The 18,839-nt window shown below is 45.9% G+C and overlaps 1 protein-coding gene across 1 annotated transcript; it reads left to right on the plus strand.

Moving 5' to 3' along the window:
- Nucleotides 1-388: 388 nt before the first annotated feature.
- Nucleotides 389-17,124, plus strand: LOC110496040. The gene is made up of 3 exons (XM_021571677.2): nucleotides 389-4,756; nucleotides 9,647-9,857; nucleotides 14,454-17,124. The coding sequence occupies exons 1-3, from the start codon at nucleotides 413-415 to the stop codon at nucleotides 14,471-14,473; spliced, it is 4,575 nt and encodes a 1,524-aa protein (XP_021427352.2). The 5' UTR covers nucleotides 389-412; the 3' UTR covers nucleotides 14,474-17,124.
- Nucleotides 17,125-18,839: the final 1,715 nt, after the last annotated feature.

The following is an 18,839-nucleotide window of genomic DNA, read 5'->3' on the forward strand; positions in this document are numbered from 1 at the left end:
TGCAAATGTATAGCTACATGCAGACCAGAGGCATAGTTGGTATGTATGTTCACTTTTTATGATTAGAGAAAGTAACCATCATGGGAGGAAGAAGCCTGTGTAAAATGTCACCCAGTAAATAGGCTACGTAGGTGAGTTACATAGCCTCTACACATGATATAAAGTACAAAGTAGGCCTATTAATAGGCAACATTTCAATATAAAGTCTATTCTGATTTGAAAGCAAAGTGACGCACTCATTTTTCTCCAGTTTTCTATGATCAGTTTGAAAGGGAATATGCTATACAATTTAAATCACAACATATGTTTATTATAATTATTACATATGTGTCCTTTTTGACAGACCTGTTGCCAGAGCGTTAAAAGAAAGGAAGATTAGGCAACTTGCCAAAAGCAAGACCTCTTCTCTGTTATGTCTGTCTCCTCTTTACCGGAATGGAAACAACTCCTGCTAGAGCGAAAGAGGAGGGAGGAGGAGGAGCGAGAGAAGAGAGAAAAAGAGGAGGAGGACAAACTCGCCAGCATGCCTGCCTGGAAGCGAGGGATCATCCAGAGGAGGAGAATGAAACAGGAGAGTTTCGGGGACAAGGAGAGGGAGGGCCCCCTCCAAGTCAAGGAGGGCAGGTCCCCCTCTGATCCTGCGAGTGACCTGGACAGCTCTACACTAGTGCAGCTGGGAAGTGAACCACCACTCAGCCCAGACATCACGGGGCCTTGGCTGGATGAAGAGGCTAAACCGCAGTGTCTGGTGTTAAAGGAGACCATCATCCCTGTCGGACAAAACTCATTCATTCGCACACATGGCGGATGGAGGAGGGGAAGAGAAGCAGAGAGGGCTGGGGAGATGGGCCACGAGAAAGGGAATGAGCAGGAAATAGAAGTAGGGAGAGAGAGGCAAAAGGAGAAAGAAAGAGGCCACGTCAAAGGTCATGATGGAGAGTCTGGGAAGGGAAGAGATATAGAAATACAAATAGAGCGATACAGGGACAGGAGTGGGGGCAGAGAAAGGGACAGGAGTGCCGGGAGAGAGACGAGCCGGGATACTGTGAGAGACAGGGAAAGGGATTGCCCGAGAGGGAGAAAAGAGGAGGAGAGGGAGGAGGGAGACTCAAATTCTCCAACCCCCAAGTACTCCTATCCACTAGTCCCAGGCCTTCGTACTATCAGAGCAGACAACATCATCATTATTGAACAGGACAGAAAGGGAAGTGATGAAAGGAGGGGTAGAAGGAGAGAGTCAGAGAGGGAGAGGGAGGTGATGGAAGAGGAGCAGGAAAATAGAGACGTAAAGATGGACCTCAAGGAGTTTCTGGCTGGTGGAGGGAGTGTCACAGAGATCCGAGCATCAGAAATATTGATCATTAAACCCTTAGCTGGCACTGAGGACTCAAGAAGTGGAGGTCTCAAAGGGACAGGCAGGGAAGGAGATGGAGAAAGAGGGAGAGATGCAAAGTGCAATAAAGATGGAGGGAAAGACTGTGAGAGGCAGCTGGAGAGAGAGGTGGCATGGCTGATGATGAAAGATAAAGAGAGGGAAAACTTGAGGGAGAAAGACCGACCACGGACACAAGTAGCTTCTTCAGAAAAAGAGGATAGGAGATATGGTGACACAGATGACAGTATCCACAACGAGAGAGGAGTTAGGGTGAGTGAGCTGCTGAGTAAATTTGGGGAGCACACAAAGAAATTCAGAGAATATCCAAAACCCCCATCCCGGTCTAAAAGCTCAGAGTGTTTCATCCGGCCTGGCAGGGGCAGAGAACCGTTTTGTCTGGATGATGGAGACAGGAGAGGGGAGGAGGAACATGCAGGATTCAGGGGTGTGCCCAAGCGGTCATTCAGCTTCTCTGACCGTGGGATATGCACAAAGGAGAATGGCATGCAGGACGAGGGGAACCATGATAGGAAGGTGGTGGAGAGGACATGTTCAGACAGGAGGGTGGCAGCAAAGGGAGATGTAGTGGAGGGGGAATGGTCAGAGAGGGCAGGCAAGCAGGAGTGCTGGACCTGGCTTTCAGATAAAGTGCCTGTGGGGAAGCATAGAGAGGGATGCATAAAAGCAGACAGGGCGGTAGGGGGACAGCACGAGAGACGGCCTGCTGTGGAAAGTAACGCCGGAAAAGAGATTGACCGTTGGGTCGAGAGAGTAACAGGAGTGGAGTTAGATTTGAGCAACAAGGGGACAGAGGAACTCACAGAGAATATGTATGGGGAGGTAGGGTTTACAATGGCCTCACTTAGAAACACCGAGGCCTCGTTTGCGCGAAGAGTGTCCATCAGACAGGATGGTCGAGAGAGAGCAGTGGAAAGAGAGGTGGAGCAAACGAGAGAAGAAAGTGAGAGAGGGTTGGACAAGGCGAGGAGCAAAGGGAGAGAGGGGGTGGGTGGAAGAGAGGCAGAACCTCAAGTGCGGGAGAGAAGGGAGTCAGACTTTAGGCGAGGATCAGAGGTAAGGGACATGAAGAGGGTATCAGAGGTAAGGGACATGAAGAGGGTATCAGAGGTAAGGGACTGCACAATTTCAGTTGAAACAACTCAGCAAAACTGTGTGATCACCCTCTCCATAGACAGAGCCAGTCCTCCTCAGTCTGTCGATAGTCATTACAACCACGTGTCAGCGTTTACAGAGTGCTCATCAAACTTGCTCAGTACTGTGGCACATAAAGGAACAGATTGGCATAGTAGTCAAGGAGCACCGGGACACCATTCAACCCAGTCACCACTGTCACAGCACACAGAGGATCTTATCAACAAGATAGAGAGAGTGGGGGGGACAGTGAATGAACGTGACAATCACAAAGGGACCCAAACATTGATGCTGGATGGCAAAGGCGTGGTGAGGGAGGACACAGAGACTGAGAGAGGGAGCAAAGCTTATAGGGAGCCAGGTGAGGTAAGCAAGGACACTATACTTTCACCTGGCGCACACGTGCACAGTCATGTTTACCCCAAAAAGTCAGTTCTTGAAGTGACCCCTAAGTGTCCTAAGTCTCCAAAGTGCTTTGCCTCAGTTGGAATCCCTCCAATGCCACTTGAGATACACATACCCAGGACCGTGTTCTATGGTGTGGGGGAGGCAAGCCTCCAAAGCGAATACGACCGGAGCTGCGAAGGAGAGGGAGGAAAAGGTGTGGAGAGGAAGGACAGTTGCAGGATCGGCAAGCCCTTGTCTCACATCGAATCCTTGCGAGAGAAAAGCCAACAGAGAGAGAAGGAGAGGCTGAGGAACATGGAGGGAGTGGCAACGACGGGGGATGATGGAGATGCGACTGAGGGGACAGAAAAGGCTGGGACTAGAAGGACTAGAAAAGCTTCATGTTCAGACTGGTGTGAGGAAGGAGAGATGGGGAACGAAATAGAGCGAGAGAGACAGAGACAGGAAGGCTCCCCACCGCAGACAACATCCACTCAGTTTGACGTCACACAGGAAGTGAGCGTGTCGAAAGCCGTCTCCCAGCTTCCTGTTCCTCTCTCGTTCTCGCAAGCTGTCAAAGGAGAGAAAGAAACCAGAGGGATCTCCATTGCAGCCTGTGAAGTAGCCTTGTTCAGCTCTCACACGACTGAGAGAGGGGAAGATCCAACCAAACATGTACTAGCAGAGTTACGGTGCGACAGGGGTCGGCAGAGGAAACAGAACACCGGAGGCAGAGGAGAAGAAGGAGAGGATAAACTCTCAGAGGAAGAGTACAGGCTGCATTATCTGCCTCCTTCACACTCTCCCGCGCCCTTAGACTCTCTCTCCCCCTCTCTGCTTCACCCTCCCTCTCTTGCTGAAATGAGCCGGATCTATAACTTGAAAACGGTGGGGTCCAGGGCGGCGGTGTGCATGAGTGACAGGACCGTGGATAGGCCTATCCCATCACACACTCCTAAGGTACAGTCCGACATATCCGCAGAACAACAGGAGCCATGCAGTCCAGAGAGATCAGTTGGGAGGCTGACACAGAAGCAGCTGTGGGGTGGTGGTGGGGCTCCTGGGAATAAAGCCTCTTCCAGCGATGAGAAGTCCGGACTTCAGACTGTACAGCGGCAGGTGGAACAGCTTCAGTTGCGAGAACAACAGGAAGTACAGAGACTATCACATGACGACAACGCAGCACAGTCGTCTTTTGGACAAAATATTAATTTGAAAGATAAAGAGTCTAAAGCTCAGCAAAGCCCTAGGATATCACACAGCCAGCCTAATAAGGAACCTCAGCAGAAGCATCCGAGGCAAATGGACCAGCAAACAATCCTAAATCCCAGAAAATCTCAGTCCAATCTGCAACTGCACTCTGAAAGGCCTCCTCAACCCAAGCAGGCCCAGTCCAACCAACCCAAACAGGCCCGATCCATTACCATCAACTCCAGATCTGTCCTGACCCCCTCTCCTGAGAACTTATTACACCCAGACCAGGGAGTACCAACCACCCCATCAGCTTCTCCATCCCAATCCACCTCCGTCTCTCCCTCCCCTTCCCCTTCTCCGACCCATTTCACCATCAGAAGCCTCTCTGGAGGCCAGCAGGTCAAGAGGGGCACCACCATCACCATCACCCCCAGGAAGCCTGTTGGAGGGGCAGCCGTGGAAGCTGTTTCTGTATCCTCTAGACCCCTGGCCAATACGTCTGCCCAGTCCCAGATGCCTGTCCTAACCGAGGAAGGAGAGAGAGGCAAGAAGAGGTACCCCACTGCGGAGGAGATCGAAGTGATCGGCGGGTATCAGAACCTGGACAAGTCCTGCCTGGTCAAGACTTCCAAAGCATCTCCCAAAGGGGTGAGTGTAGACTGCCGTTTGGCATATTGCAGACTATGCACTATAAATTGTATTGATGAAGTATCACATCTTGTAGTGATGATCATGGGATCCCATCATCTAAGGTTGTGTTTAAGGAAGACCCAATTGGTAAAACAAAACGAAAATAGCAGAAAATGGCTTGAATAGATTATCAGTGTGTTATGGGATAAGATCGATGATAGTGTTTTGAGTTGTCACACATGCTGTGACTGTCAGAAAACATCACCTCTTTCCTACTTGCTTCCATTTGAACCTTTTTATCACCAGTCCCCAGAATGCACCCCCCACACACACTATCATGTAGAATCCCCTTTCACTCGCATTAGAACATCCTGTTTGATTGAACTGAGGAGTTAGAACACGTCAACTGAGCTAAGCCTGTTAAAGCCTTATCAAGCACGACATTATGATTCTCAGCTGTAAAGTAGCCTACTAGTAGCAGTGGCTGTGTGGTATCATTTAATAATAAACTAATTATAAACCCGTTATAAATCATTTGTTAGGGTGACCGTAATGTATAGAATTACCAGTCACGTTCAAATGAGCCTTCATGTAACACTTGAGGAAATCACACCGACAACTAGAGCCACCCTTCCTCCTCCCCCCTATCTAATTCTGTCTGTCTGACCGGAGGTTTTGCAGAGACGAGGTATGTGGGTTGTGAATCAGTCATCACTTTTTTCTGTTTCATATAGAAAGACAAGTTATCGCACAAAAGTTCAAAAGGCTTTTAACATTGCGTCCCCTTTTCGTGAAAACAATTGGAGCCATAGCCTGTTAGAGACAGGATGCTTCCGGGTACCATTTCAGACACAGAAGAGTCTTTTAGAGTACTGTAATTAGAACGCCTACATAACAAAGTGGCTCATCAGGGCAGAACTAAAGACAAGGCTGGCAGTCTCCCCACACAAATAGAGCAAGAGGTTTAGAATGGGATGAGTCTGGTACAGTCTGTTTATATAGTAAGTTAGACCAGAATGTGCATATTTAGAGCAATTACTGTATACAGTATACCTATTTTTATATACTTAAACATGTATGGTTCATGTACTGTACTTTACTCAGGCAGCATGACCTTTAGTATAACGCACGTTGCTATTGTACTTTGCCTATCAGCATCTTGTTTCCTTTCGTTTTCTGTAAGATGCTACACAGTTCACGGACTGCGTCACACCATTATGTTGCAGGTTACTTCCTCTGCCAGATCCTGTCTTTCAATGAGTCTGCCGTTGTTGCCTTCCCGACAAGTCTTCCTTTGTATTTTCCTGTTTCTGCTGAGTTTGTTCTGCTGCATTGGAATTTTGGCAAGCGTTGACCTATTGGCATATAACAACAGAGTAGGAAAGAAATGAATAGTCTCGCGATGCCAATGACATCCTTTCAAGACTTGTTCAAATATGGGAATGAATGATAACACCTAAAAAAAAATTACTAACTTGTTAATTTAGCAATGGCACTTGAGGAAGCTCTCGCCATGTTTATTGTATAGTTTTTGCAACATTTGACTAATGATGCTATCCTACTGTAACCTAATTTCCAATTTATACTTCTTCAAATGGGGTCATCAGGCCCAATTTTGGTGTGACTGAGGAGAAACAGCCTCTCATTTGTCAGTGAAAGAGGAGGGTGGGGTTAAACAGAAGTGTAGTGAGGGGAAGCTCAACAACCTTGTGATTCCCTAGCTGACACTGCCTGTCTGAGTCCCTGGTCAAAACTAGTGCACTTTACAGAGAAAAGGGTGACATTTTGGATGCATTCACTGGGTATTTGCTCTCATTTCCTCTTTCAGGCCTGCTCACTTCCTCTGAATGATAGAGACAGAGAAATATAGGGTGAGTGGGGTAAATTGAGCCAAACAATTAGTTGAGCCACCCCTCGTTTCTAAGAAACCGTACACAAGATTAATCATGTGACCAAATATTTAGGAAGAGGTCATCATTTCATGTAGTCTATGAAGGAAGAAACCACATGGAAAATGTGGTAAGCAAGTTAGTTAAAAAAAATTAAGATTTTCACAAACTCAAATGAACATATTGTGTTGTAGGTTTCATGATGCTTGTATCTAAACCAAATGTTAGAGTTTTAAGATTGTTTTATACATCAGTTGGGGTCTCTATAAGCTACAATATGAGGTCCTAAACCTAGCATGAAAGTGCCTACTAGCTGTGTGGGCTAATATATAGTAGTTTGCCTTGGGATAAGTTGAGCCCATGTCCATGGGTTAAGTCAAGGTTTCCTAAACTCAGTCCTCTGGATCCAAAGGGGTTCATGTTTTGTTTTTACCCCTAGCACTACAAATCTGATTCAATTCATCAAAGCTTGATGATGAGTTCATTATTTGAATCAGAACCGAGTTTGGGAAACGCTGGGGTAAGTTGAGCCAACGGCCACCAAACCCCATTCAAATTATGATTACATTTAGTCAGTTTTATGCATTATATGCATAGTATTTTTGCCACCTGTCATGCATATGAACTAAAGATCGTGCATTTTTATTATGACAGAGCAGACATCATCATGCGGCAGGGTAGCGGTTAGAGCGTTGGACTAGTAACCGGAAGGTTGCAAGTTCAAATCCCCGAGCTGACAAGGTACAGATCTGTCGTTCTGCCCCTGAACAGGCAGTTAACCCACTGTTCCTAGGCCGTCATTGAAAATAAGAATTTGTTCTTAACTGACTTGCCTAGTTAAATAAAGGTAAAAAAAATAATAAAAAAAATAAAATGCCCCGTGTTTACAAACGTAAACCAGCAGGGGTGTAGCCCCCCTCGAGGTTCTTGAGAGTTCAGACATGGAAGTGAGAGAAGGGAAACAAGTCCATTTGAGCAGCAGTAAGGGATGATTGTTTTGTTTGACTGAATGACACTGAAGAGGTACATTGACAAAAAATAACTGTACCTGTTCGAAAGAGAGGCTATGATAGAGTAACAGAGGCACACAAGGTCTTATCTGATGACATGGAGTCTGAGATGATAAACATATCAAGACTCTTGCGGACCAATTTCATTGGGCTTAGTAGCCTCAAATGCAGAGAATTTGCCTACAAATTGGCACATGGAAACAACATCCCTGTCCCAGACAAGTGGTCAAGAAATGGGAGGATAAGTGATATTGAACAGAGAGATCTATATCTGAATGTAGGTATACATTTAGGATATACAATATACCACTCCCCCATTTCATTAATTCAACTTTGACCTACCAGCACCATCACCCATTGTCACAGGACTCCATCACCCACTTACCCCAAGGCTGCTCAACTTACCCGTCACTATGCTCAAGAGACCACTTTATTTGGACAAGCTATGTTTTCAAAACTGTTATGTTTACATTAATTCTGATTATTTCCAGGGATACACAACATCCTTTGTTAGAAAGAATACTATATTTCCCTTGACGTGGTGACGCTGAATGTAAAAAAAGGCTCAACATACCCCGATCTCCCCTACAGACTGGTTTTCAGTGAATAAATGATGCAGGGTTGTTTATTAATCAACTATGATACAGGATGTGGATAATGACAAAGTATCATCCTCTGTAACTGAATGGACTGAAATCATCCAAATATATCCAAACCTAATTGCATGCATTATTCACCTGAATGAATCTCACCCACTCTGTCCACACTGAGTAATGAGAAAACCCCCAAGAATTGTTTGTTTGGTATCTGTTCGACACCAAATCCTGTAATGTACTCCTAGCTGTTAAGCACAGCTCTCCTTTTCTATAGTCATCCTGCTGTAACTCTTCCGTAGCCTATTGGTGCCTCCTGGCCACCTGTTGCTCACGTTGCTGTCCTTGAGACTGTTTGCCGTCAGCTCCCCTGAGCAGCAGCATCATCTCACAGAGGGGGGTGACTTCCTCCTCATCCTCGGTCAGATCTTTTGTCTCGCCCTTCCTCAATCCCTAGGTTCCCTTGGCACATCTATTTCTCTCAAACTAGACCAAGGCACCATTCTCGTCAACAGTGGCTGCCCCACATCCTGTGTAAGACATTTTTTTGAGTATTCGTAAAGGTTCCCGATGTGACTATTTTATTTTATTTAACCTTATTTAACCAGGCAAGTTAGTTAAGAACAAATTCTTATTTACAATGACGGCCTACCCCGGCCAAACCCAGACGACGCTGGGACAATTGTGCACCGCCCTATGGGACTCCCAATCATGGCCGGATGTGATACAGCCTGGATTCGAACCAGGGACTGTAGTGACACCTCTTGCACTGAGATGCAGTGCCTTAGACCACTGTGCCACTCGGGTGCAGCGATTGACACAGTGCGCCTCCTTTCTTCCTCATTCTCTCTCTCTGGTTCTCTGTCTGTCCTCCATGTTCTCCCCTGCTGTGTTAGCCTGGGTTAATCAGTTCAGTCAGGGATTAGCCTCCTGGGCCTGAGCTTGATTCATCTAACTTCTCTCACACCAGTTTATTATCAGGAGTGTGTGGACAGTCAGTCTGTTGTGAATATAAATGTACTACACCGACCTATAATATAATGTACTATAACGACCTACGCATACCTCCCAGGGGCCAGGTTTGACTTCCTTTTGGGTCCAGGCAGCAACTTTGTTTACACCAAAGTGAACGCAGTGTCCGTGCTAAGTAAACAAACTGTAGGTTACACACATTTTTGTCAGGGAGGGTCCGACTCAGTACAACCTAATTATGCCGTTTTTATGGGTGCCTTCACCATCTCCCTTTCATACGAAATGAGGGCAACACTGCAAGTACAGTTTTTTTTTGTTATTGTTCTTGAAGCATGTCCATCCTTATTATGTAACACTGCAATGTGGTCAGGCTGTCTATAAGGGTGGGCTCATTTGTGTGAACTGTACTAAGCCTCTTTCCTGTGTCTTGTTTGCCCCCTCCAGGTGAAGGTGTGCTTCGACGAGACCCAGCTGGAGCAGGTGTGTGAGTACCCATCAGAGACCTCCATGTTTGACTCCACCCACTACCCCTTACTTGGTCAGGTGAAAGGGAGGGAGGAGGAGGTGGAGGAAGACGAGGAGGAGAGAGGAGTGCTTGTGTCCAGGAGCAGCAGGAATGTGGGGGCAGCGGTTGGCCTGAGAGTGCTGAGAGTGGGTCAGTATATGTCACTTCCTTACAAATACACTACATGACCAAAATTATGGGCATTAATATGGAGTTGGTCCCCCCTTTGTTATTATAACAGCCTTCACTCTTCTGGGTAGGCTTTCCACTAGATGTTGGAACATTGCTCCAGGGACTTGCTTCCATTTAGCCATAAGAGCATTAATGCAGTCGGGCACTGATGTTGAATGATTAGGCCTGGCTCGCAGACGGCATTCCAATTCATTCCAAAGGTTTTCGATGGGGTTGAGGTCAGGGCTCTGTGCAGGCCAGTCAAGTTCTGCCACACCGATCTCAGCATTTCTGTATGAACCTTGCTTTATGCACAGGGGCATTGTCATGTTGAAACAGGAAAGGGCCTTCCCCAAACTGTTGCCACAAAGTTGGAAGCAAAGAATCGTCTAGAATGTCATTGTATGCTGTAGCGTTAAAATGACCATTCACTGGAACTAAGGGGCCTAGCACGAACCATGAAAAACAGCCCCAAACCATTATTTTTCCTCCACCAAACTTTACAGTTGGCTCTATGCATTGGGTCAGGTAGCGTTCTTCTGGCATCTGCCAAGCCCAGATTCATCCATCGGACTGCCAGATCATTCCAGAGAGCGCGTTTCGCATGCTCCAGTCTAATGGCTGCAAGCTCTACACCACTCCAGCCAACGCTTGGCATTGCACATGGTGATCTTAGGCTTGTGTGTGGCTGCTCAGCCATTGATACCCATTTCATGAAGCTCCTGGCGAGAAGACGTTGCTTCCAGTATCAGGAATCAAGGTAAGATGTAGACACGTCAAATTGACAATGGTTTAATATTCCAACAGGGGCAGGCAATAGTCAGGTCAAGGCAGGGGTCAGTAATCCAGAGGTGGGGCAAAGGTACAGGTCAGCAGGCAGGCTCAGCGTCAGGGACAGGCAGAGTGGTCAGGCAGGCGGGCTCAGAGTCAGGACAGGCAAGGGTCAAAACCAGGAGGGTGAGAAAAAGGAGAGACTGGAAAAAACAGGAGCTGAGAAAAAACGCTGGTTGACTTGACAAACAAGACGAACTGGCAACGGACAAACAGAGAACACAGGAGACAAAGGGCTGTGAGACATACGTAGGTTTGACTCTGGACACATGAAAGGTGGGATGTATACGAAGAGTACTTGGCAACAGAAGACTAACAGCAGAGGGGCTAATAATCTTGGAAATGGGAAATGGACCGATAAACCGGGGAGTTTGCCGGATTCCACCTGGAGGGACAGATCCCCGGTGGACAACCATACCTCCTGCCCGAGACGATACCGGGGAGCCGGGGTCCGATGGCGATCCGCCTGTCGTTACTACCTGGAGGTGGTCTTGAGGAGGGCCGACCGGGATTTGACGACAGCGACGGACAAACATCTGGCCAGAAGGTACACAGCCCTCTTCCTCCTGCTCGGGGAAGAGCGGGGGATGATATCCCAGGGAACACTCAATCGGAGATGGGCCTGTGGCAGAGCAGGGAAGGCTGTTGTGGGCGTACTCAACCCATACCAGCTGCTGCCTCCAGGAGGTGGGATTGGCGGAGACCAGGCAGCGCAGAGTAGTCTCAAGATCCTGATTGGCTCGCTCTGACTGGCCATTGGACTGGGGATGGAACCCACAAGACAGGCTGGTCAACAACCCAATGAGGGCACAGAACACCTTCCAGAACCGGGACAAGAACTGAGGCCCCCAGTCGGAGACCATGTCCGCGGGCAGTCCATGGATCCGGAAGAGGTGCTGCACCAGGAACTGGGCCATCTCCTTGGCCGAGGGTAGTTTAGGGAGAGTTATGTAGTGAGCAGCCTTGGAAAAATGCTCAACCACTGTCAGGATTGTTGCCCTCAGACGGGGGAAGACCCATGACGAAATCCAGGGAAATATGGGACCAGGATCGGTGAGGGGAAGGCAGTGGTTGCAGAAGACCAGCCGGCGCCTGTCGAGGAGTCTTATGTTGGGCACAGACCGTGCAGGCGTATACAAACGCGGCAACATCCGGAACCATCATAGGCCACCAAAAGCATTGTCGCACGAAGGCCAGGGTCCGACGGGACACCGGGTGGCAGGCAAGCCTGGAGGAATGGGCCCACTCCAGGACCGCGGAGAGGACAGATTTAGGCACAAACATCCGATTATCAGGGCCCCCCCCCCAGGGTTCGGCTGGGACCACTGCGCCTCCCGGACCTGGTTCCCTATACCCCAGTTGAGTGCCGTCACCAAGCACGAGGTGGGAAGGATGGTTTCGAGCTCCGGGGTGGTACCCATGGGGCTATAACAGCAGGACAGTGCATTCGGCTTGACATTCTTGGATACCGGCATTACGAAAGGTAGAAGTTGAACCGTATGAATAGCATGGCCCATCTGGCTTGCCTGGAGTTGAGGCTCTTGGCGTTGTGGAGATACTCCAGGTTCTTGTGGTCGATCCACATGATGAATGTGTGTTCCGCCCCCTCCAGCCAGTTGTTCCATTCCTCCAACGTAATCTTCACCGCGAGAAGCTCACGATTCCCAACATCGTAGTTCTTTTCCAAGGCGTTGATGCGGTGGGAAAAGAAGGTGCAGGGATGTAGCTTGAGGTCCAGGGCAGAATGCTGGGACAGGATCGCCCCCACTCCAACATCAGAAGCATCGGCCTCCACCACAAACTGGTGGGAAGTGTCCGGATGAACCAAGATGGGAGCTGTGGCGAAGCGATGTTTGAGGTCCCAGAATGCCCGGTCAGCAGCTGGAGACTACATGAACAGAACCGTGGGCAAGGTGAGTGCAGACAGGGGGTAAGCCAGGGTGCCGTATCCCCAGGGTAAAGCGGCGATAGAAGTTGGTGAACCCCAGGAACCCCAAGCGTTGCAGCTGCACCCTGGAAGTAGGCTGGGGCCAATCCACCATCACTCTCCCCTTCCCGGGATCCATTTTCACACTCCCTGCAACGAAGATGAAACCCAGAAAAGATATGGTGGAACGTTTGAACTCGCACTTCTCTGCTTTTACAAACAGCTGGTTCTCCAGGAGGCGTTGGAGAACCTGTCAGACGTGGAGCACATATTCTTGGGTGGAATGGGAGAAGATGAGGACAAAGACAAACCGGTTCAACATGTCCCGGAGAACGTCATTGACCAGACACTGAAACACAACAGGGGCATTGGTAAGGCCAAATGGCATGAACCGATACTCGTAATGACCACAGGCCGTGTTGAAGGTGATCTTCCATTTGCAAGGTGGGATCCCTGGGCGTGCGAGCAAAATCCAATTTCCTCTCCCTCCGTTGTTCCCGTAATCGCCCATCGATACGGATGGTCAAGCTCCTCAGAGACGCCTTGCAGGAACATATATTGCCTCTTGATTCCAAGCACTCTCCAGCTGTAGCCCAGGTGAGAGCCCTCCCGGTCATCAGCGTGATGAGGTAGGCTATCTTGGAGCGATCCGAGCGGAAGGAGGAGGGCTGAAGCTTGAAGATGAGGATACATTGAGCTAGGAACGCCCGACAGGTGCTTGGCAGGTGCTTGGCTCTCCATTGAAGCATTCCGGAGGAGATAAGTAGGGCTCTCAAGAAGGTGGAGTGATCAATGAGACGGCGCTGCTTGTACTTCGCGGCTGAGCCGTTGTTGCTCCTAGACATTTCCACTTCACAATAAAAGCATTCACAGTTGACCAGGGCAGCTGTAGCAGGGCAGAAATGTGAAGAACTGACTTGTTGGAAAACATGACTGTACCATGTTGAAAGTCACTGAGCGCTTCAGTAAGGCCATTCTACTGCCAATATTTGTCCATTTAGATTGCATGGCTGTGTGCTCGATTGTAAACACCTGTCAGCAACGGGTGTTGCTATAATAGCCCGAATCCACTCATTTGAAGGTGTGTCCACATACTTTTGTATTTATAGTGCAGCTGAATACCTGTGCAAACCATTGCAAAACATTTTGCAACTAAACCAAGTGTTTCTTATTGGACAAGTCCAGGTTAGTCCCTCTCAGTTTTCGCCCGTCTGCATCCGTTTGGTTTCTAGTGAATACACCCCTCAGTCATGAAATGTGGTTGTCCAGTCATGAAATGTGGTTGTCCAGTCTGAAATGTGGTTGTCCAGTCTGAATTGTGGTTGTCCAGTCTGAAATGTGGTTGTCCAGTCTGAAATGTGGTTGTCCAGTCGGAATGTGGTTGTCCAGTCGGAAATGTGGTTGTCCAGTCTGAAATGTGGTTGTCCAGTCTGAAATGTGGTTGTCCAGTCTGAAATGTGGTTGTCCAGTCTTAAATGTGGTTGTCCAGTCTGAAATGTGGTTGTCCAGTCATGAAATGTGGTTGTCCAGTCTGAAATGTGGTTGTCCAGTCTGAAATGTGGTTGTCCAGTCATGAAATGTGGTTGTCCAGTCTGAAATGTGGTTGTCCAGTCTGAAATGTGATTGTCCAGTCATGAAATGTGGTTGTCCAGTCTGAATGTGGTTGTCCAGTCTGAAATGTGGTTGTCCAGTCATGAAATGTGTTTGTCCAGTCTGAAATGTGGTTGTCCAGTCTGAAATGTGGTTGTCCAGTCTGAAATGTGGTTGTCCAGTCTGAATTGTGTCTCATAACTCCTCTTTATCTCTCTATTTTACAGATGAGTCTTGCCATCGGTAGACATCAGTCGGCTCGCCAAATTGCTCAAATGATGTGGTTAAGATTAGATTTTATCTTGCAATATGACTTTTGTTTTCCTGTATTTTGTTTCTTTGAAATTATTCATTTAATGTTTGTAATCTTTTTTGATGTACAATATTTTATTTTACATAGGATCAGGGACTATTGGTTTTGAATAAAAGAAAACAACAGTTTTATGTAGTTTGTGAGATGAATGTGTAACGATGTGCGCTGAGAGTCGGGAAGCAAATTCAGGGAGTGAGTGTTTTAATAATTAAACGCAACATAATACAAACCACAAACAACGCATAGACAAGGAACTGGAACAGAAACAATGACACCTGGAAAAGGAACCAAAGGGAGTGACATATATAGGGAAGGTAATCAGGGAAGTGATGGAGTCCAGGTGTGTCTGATGATGCGCAGGTGCGCGTAACGATGGTGACACGTGTGCCCCATAACGAGCACCTTGATGACCAAGAAGCTGGAGAGGTAGCACACGTGACAGAATGGTGGATGGAGCCTCAACTCCTCTATTTCAGTGTAAAAGTGTAAAGACAATATGAAAACATGGTACATATTGTAGCCTATAATCTTTACTATGTGCACTTGTTGTATTTTTACTATCAGGTGTGTACTTTTGGGTGATGATCACGTCTATGCAAGTTAGTGGATTACAAATGTATGGTAAAAAGGGTCCGGTCAGTTTAGTTTTAGTTAGCTTAGATCAACAACACAACAACGTCTCTACAGTATATAAACTCTGCATCAGCACTGTAACGATTCCCGGTGCATTCCAAATGACACCCTATTCCCGACAGGGCTCTGGACAAAAGTACTGCACTATAAAGGGATTAGAATGACATTTTGGACACATCCTCAATGATGCTTACCGTATATCATCTGGTCCCTGTGCCTGCTGGATTTGCTCATACCGATGACATAAAGAACAGGTCATCTACAAGTCCAAGGTGAATTTTACACCCCTCATGTGTAGTTTCTGGTAAACCATGGCTATATGTAACGTCATGACAATTCTCTTTTGTTCAATTACTATTTCTGTTTGAACCACAACATGGATATCAGCTAGCCTTAATGCACATGATTTAAAACACTGATGATACATTATGGAATAATCACCAATACACATTATTATAATCTTTTTTTTTTTAGGTTTCACTGTTTGCCCATTAGTGGAATTAATGTGGTAGAATGAAAAAGAGTAGTATATCTACTGTATCTATGCTAATTTGACTGCTTAGTTTTGAATGGAAAAGGTATTATGTTTGTGTCTCTGGTGTTATCATGTGAGACTACAGCACATGGGGGATGTGGGTGAAAACATGATTTAAGGGATGTTTACAACATTTAATCCATAGAATGGTCCTTTGGAGGAAGGATTGGTGACATATATTTAGCATTTGTATCTAAAAGCATAATTGAGAAATGATTCATCAAAGTTGGCATATTTATGAAATGTTGATCTTACACAGGTCTCTTTTTTAAGACTCCATTATGTTTATCTGTAGGTGCTACAAAGCAAACATTGGTGGCATATGAAGCTTTACCGCTTGCTCTGAAATATGAGTAGTATTTTGTTTTCAATTTTCAAATTTTCTTGCATTAATTTATGAATACTGAAGAATAAGTACATTTTTTGATTTAGCAATTTTTTCTATATATTGTTGAACGTAATATACTCTATGGACATATCAAAGTTCTCTGTTACTTTTAGTTATTATCCAATTTGTAAGCATTAAGAACAGAGTGAATGTGAAAATGTATTCAAAATGGTTGCCCTCTGCTGGTGATTTGCAGGATGTACAATATGTTGAAAGATTTGCCAAATATTTGTTTATATATTCTATATTCTTGTTTATATTATATTCATTAATTCATGTAAGAAAATTGTTATTGAAATCAAAATACCACTCATGTTTCAAAGTAAGTGGAAAAGATTTACAAGACACGGGTTTTTGTAGCACCTACATATGAAACTTGACGTCTTAAAGGAGGCCTGGGTAAGGCCAAAATGTAATAACTATGACAACTTCAATTAATTATTTCTCAATTCTGCTTTTAAATACAAATGTAAAATATATTTCAATTATCCTTCCTCCAAATAAGCATTCTATGGATTAAATGTTGTGAAATCTCCAAACTCATGGTATTTTGTCATCCTGGTTTTGTGAGGAATCACCGATATCCCAAATAAGGGCACAAACGTTATAATGGCTCCATGGGATGCTGTAATCTCAATTTTAGGTGCTCTTTTTTGATGAAAAATAATCTAAATGAAGAATATCAGATTGATGGTATATCTGATTTATGCTCCCACGTGTGCAATTTTAATACTTGGTTTTATTCTGTTTTCTATTGTGGTCGAAGAAGCTGGCTTCATGAGAGAAAAACATCAAATAAATTATTTGAAACGAATTGAAGTATCATGATGGGTTGTGTAGATGTGACTATAGATACATTTATGTTTCAAGGATATTTAGAGAGTATGTGATATTATCATGTCATGGTGGGTCTTCTTGTGCACAAACGTGGCTGCATTGATGCAATAATTTACAATTACAGCACAGAGGTTACAGTCTGGCTGTCCAAACCAATGATTGTATTATTTTCTTACCATAAAAAACAACTACTGAAGATCCTGCTGTTTTTTATATTTTTACAAATGATGTCAGAGGTGCAAGTGTGAAACTCAGAGCACGGAGATGATCGACCAGTTTCCCTAAAGTAATTACCAGTTGGAGGGGTGTTCAAGTGGATTTTTCTCAGTCTTATGCTGGTATTTAAATTATGAGATGTTGTAAACGCAGCAATAGTCGAAAAACCTGCCAATTTTCGTTTAAAGTTCATAATGCCAAGATTTCAAAGATATACGATATCACAGAGAAGTTTTTTTATCTTTACAGCTCAGGAAAAGATTTGTAATGTTGTGTTTCTTGTTCATGTAATTCATGCAAACGTTGGGTTTTTAAGCTAGTATTCAATTGGCTCCTTGAAGGATTGTACCCAGAATGCACCAAGCGGCCCATTGAAAAGGTACGGGTATCGTACAGAGTGGACATTAATACGAATCAAATGGAGTTTCCCCATTTATTAAAGTATTAGCCCTAGGTGATCCCAAATATTATAAATATTCAAACCACATATCAACTCGTCTTATTACTCATCCGACTACACTCAACATTGTTTATCTGGATATGCATGTAGGTTGTGTCTGGATCCAGCCAGGAGTGATGCTTTTACTCCTCAGTGCCCGTCCAACCGGTGCCCCCGCTAGCCCAGACTCTGCAGGGGTACCTACGAGCCCTGGAGCCCCTGATACCTAAAGAAGAGCTGGTCCACACCCGCAAGAAGATCCAAATGTTTTGTGGAGAGGGGGGACTCGGTCTGCAACTTCAAGAGGGACTGGAGAGACGAGCTAGACACTTAAACAATTGGATATGCAAACAATGTGGGAAATTGTGCACAATTTGTAACCAACTGATTTTCACGTAACTAGACTGAGATAAGAAAATATCAGTTTTGGATGACACCTTATGCATGGTGCTAATTTCAAGTTAACTCTATGGCTCAAATTGCCTTTCCACAGCTGCCGTCCTTTATGGACTGTCCTGCATGATTGATAGTTGTTTTGCTGTTGTTCTCTTCTCTGTCCTCTATTATAGATATCTGACTGGTGGGTGCAGTGGGCATACCTGGAGAGCAGACAGCCCCTGACCATGCATTCTAACCCAGCCATCTCCCTGACTAAGTGGGACTTCTCAGACTGGAGGGGCCAGCGTGTGTGAGTGCCAGCTGGCAGCATACTGCCATAGCTGTAGGCACAATGTCCCTGTGAGATACGAGAGGAGCAGGCCGGTTTACTGACTGTACACAGACAGTCACAGACAGTGTTGACATGGTTCTAGATTGATGATGTACACACACTCAGCATTTGCACCTGTGGATTTGCTGAGTAGAGAGTGAGCACATCCTACTCCGGTACAACTACTGACAGATTGTCACATGAAAGGGGTGATGGCTGCCTTCTAAGTTGAGGCTCCTCTGGTTTAGAGATGTTATTTCATAGATCTGTATCCTACACTGAGTGTATAGAACATTAAGATGCCTTCCTGCTATTGAGTTGCACCCCCTTTTGGCCCTCAGAACAGCCTCAATTTGTCAGAGCATGGACTCTACAAAGTGTCGAAAGCATTCCACAGGGATTCTGGCCAATGTTGACTCCAATGCATCCCACAGTTGTATCAGGTTGGCTGGATGTCCTTTGGGTGGTGGACCATTCTTGATACACACAGGAAACTGTTGAGTGTGAAAAACCCAGCAGTGTTCCAGTGCCTGGCACCTACTA

Source organism: Oncorhynchus mykiss, chromosome 18, assembly GCF_013265735.2.
Source record: "Oncorhynchus mykiss isolate Arlee chromosome 18, USDA_OmykA_1.1, whole genome shotgun sequence".
Classification (NCBI taxonomy): domain Eukaryota; kingdom Metazoa; phylum Chordata; class Actinopteri; order Salmoniformes; family Salmonidae; genus Oncorhynchus; species Oncorhynchus mykiss.

Excerpts from the sequence above, each read along its gene's own strand:
- LOC110496040 (XM_021571677.2), top strand. The coding sequence starts at position 413 with ATGTCTGTCTCCTCTTTACCGGAATGGAAACAACTCCTGCTAGAGCGA. Across the intron at positions 4,757-9,646 it reads CCAAAGCATCTCCCAAAGGG|GTGAAGGTGTGCTTCGACGA; the intron begins GTGAGTGTAGAC and ends TGCCCCCTCCAG. Across the intron at positions 9,858-14,453 it reads CCTGAGAGTGCTGAGAGTGG|ATGAGTCTTGCCATCGGTAG; the intron begins GTCAGTATATGT and ends TCTATTTTACAG.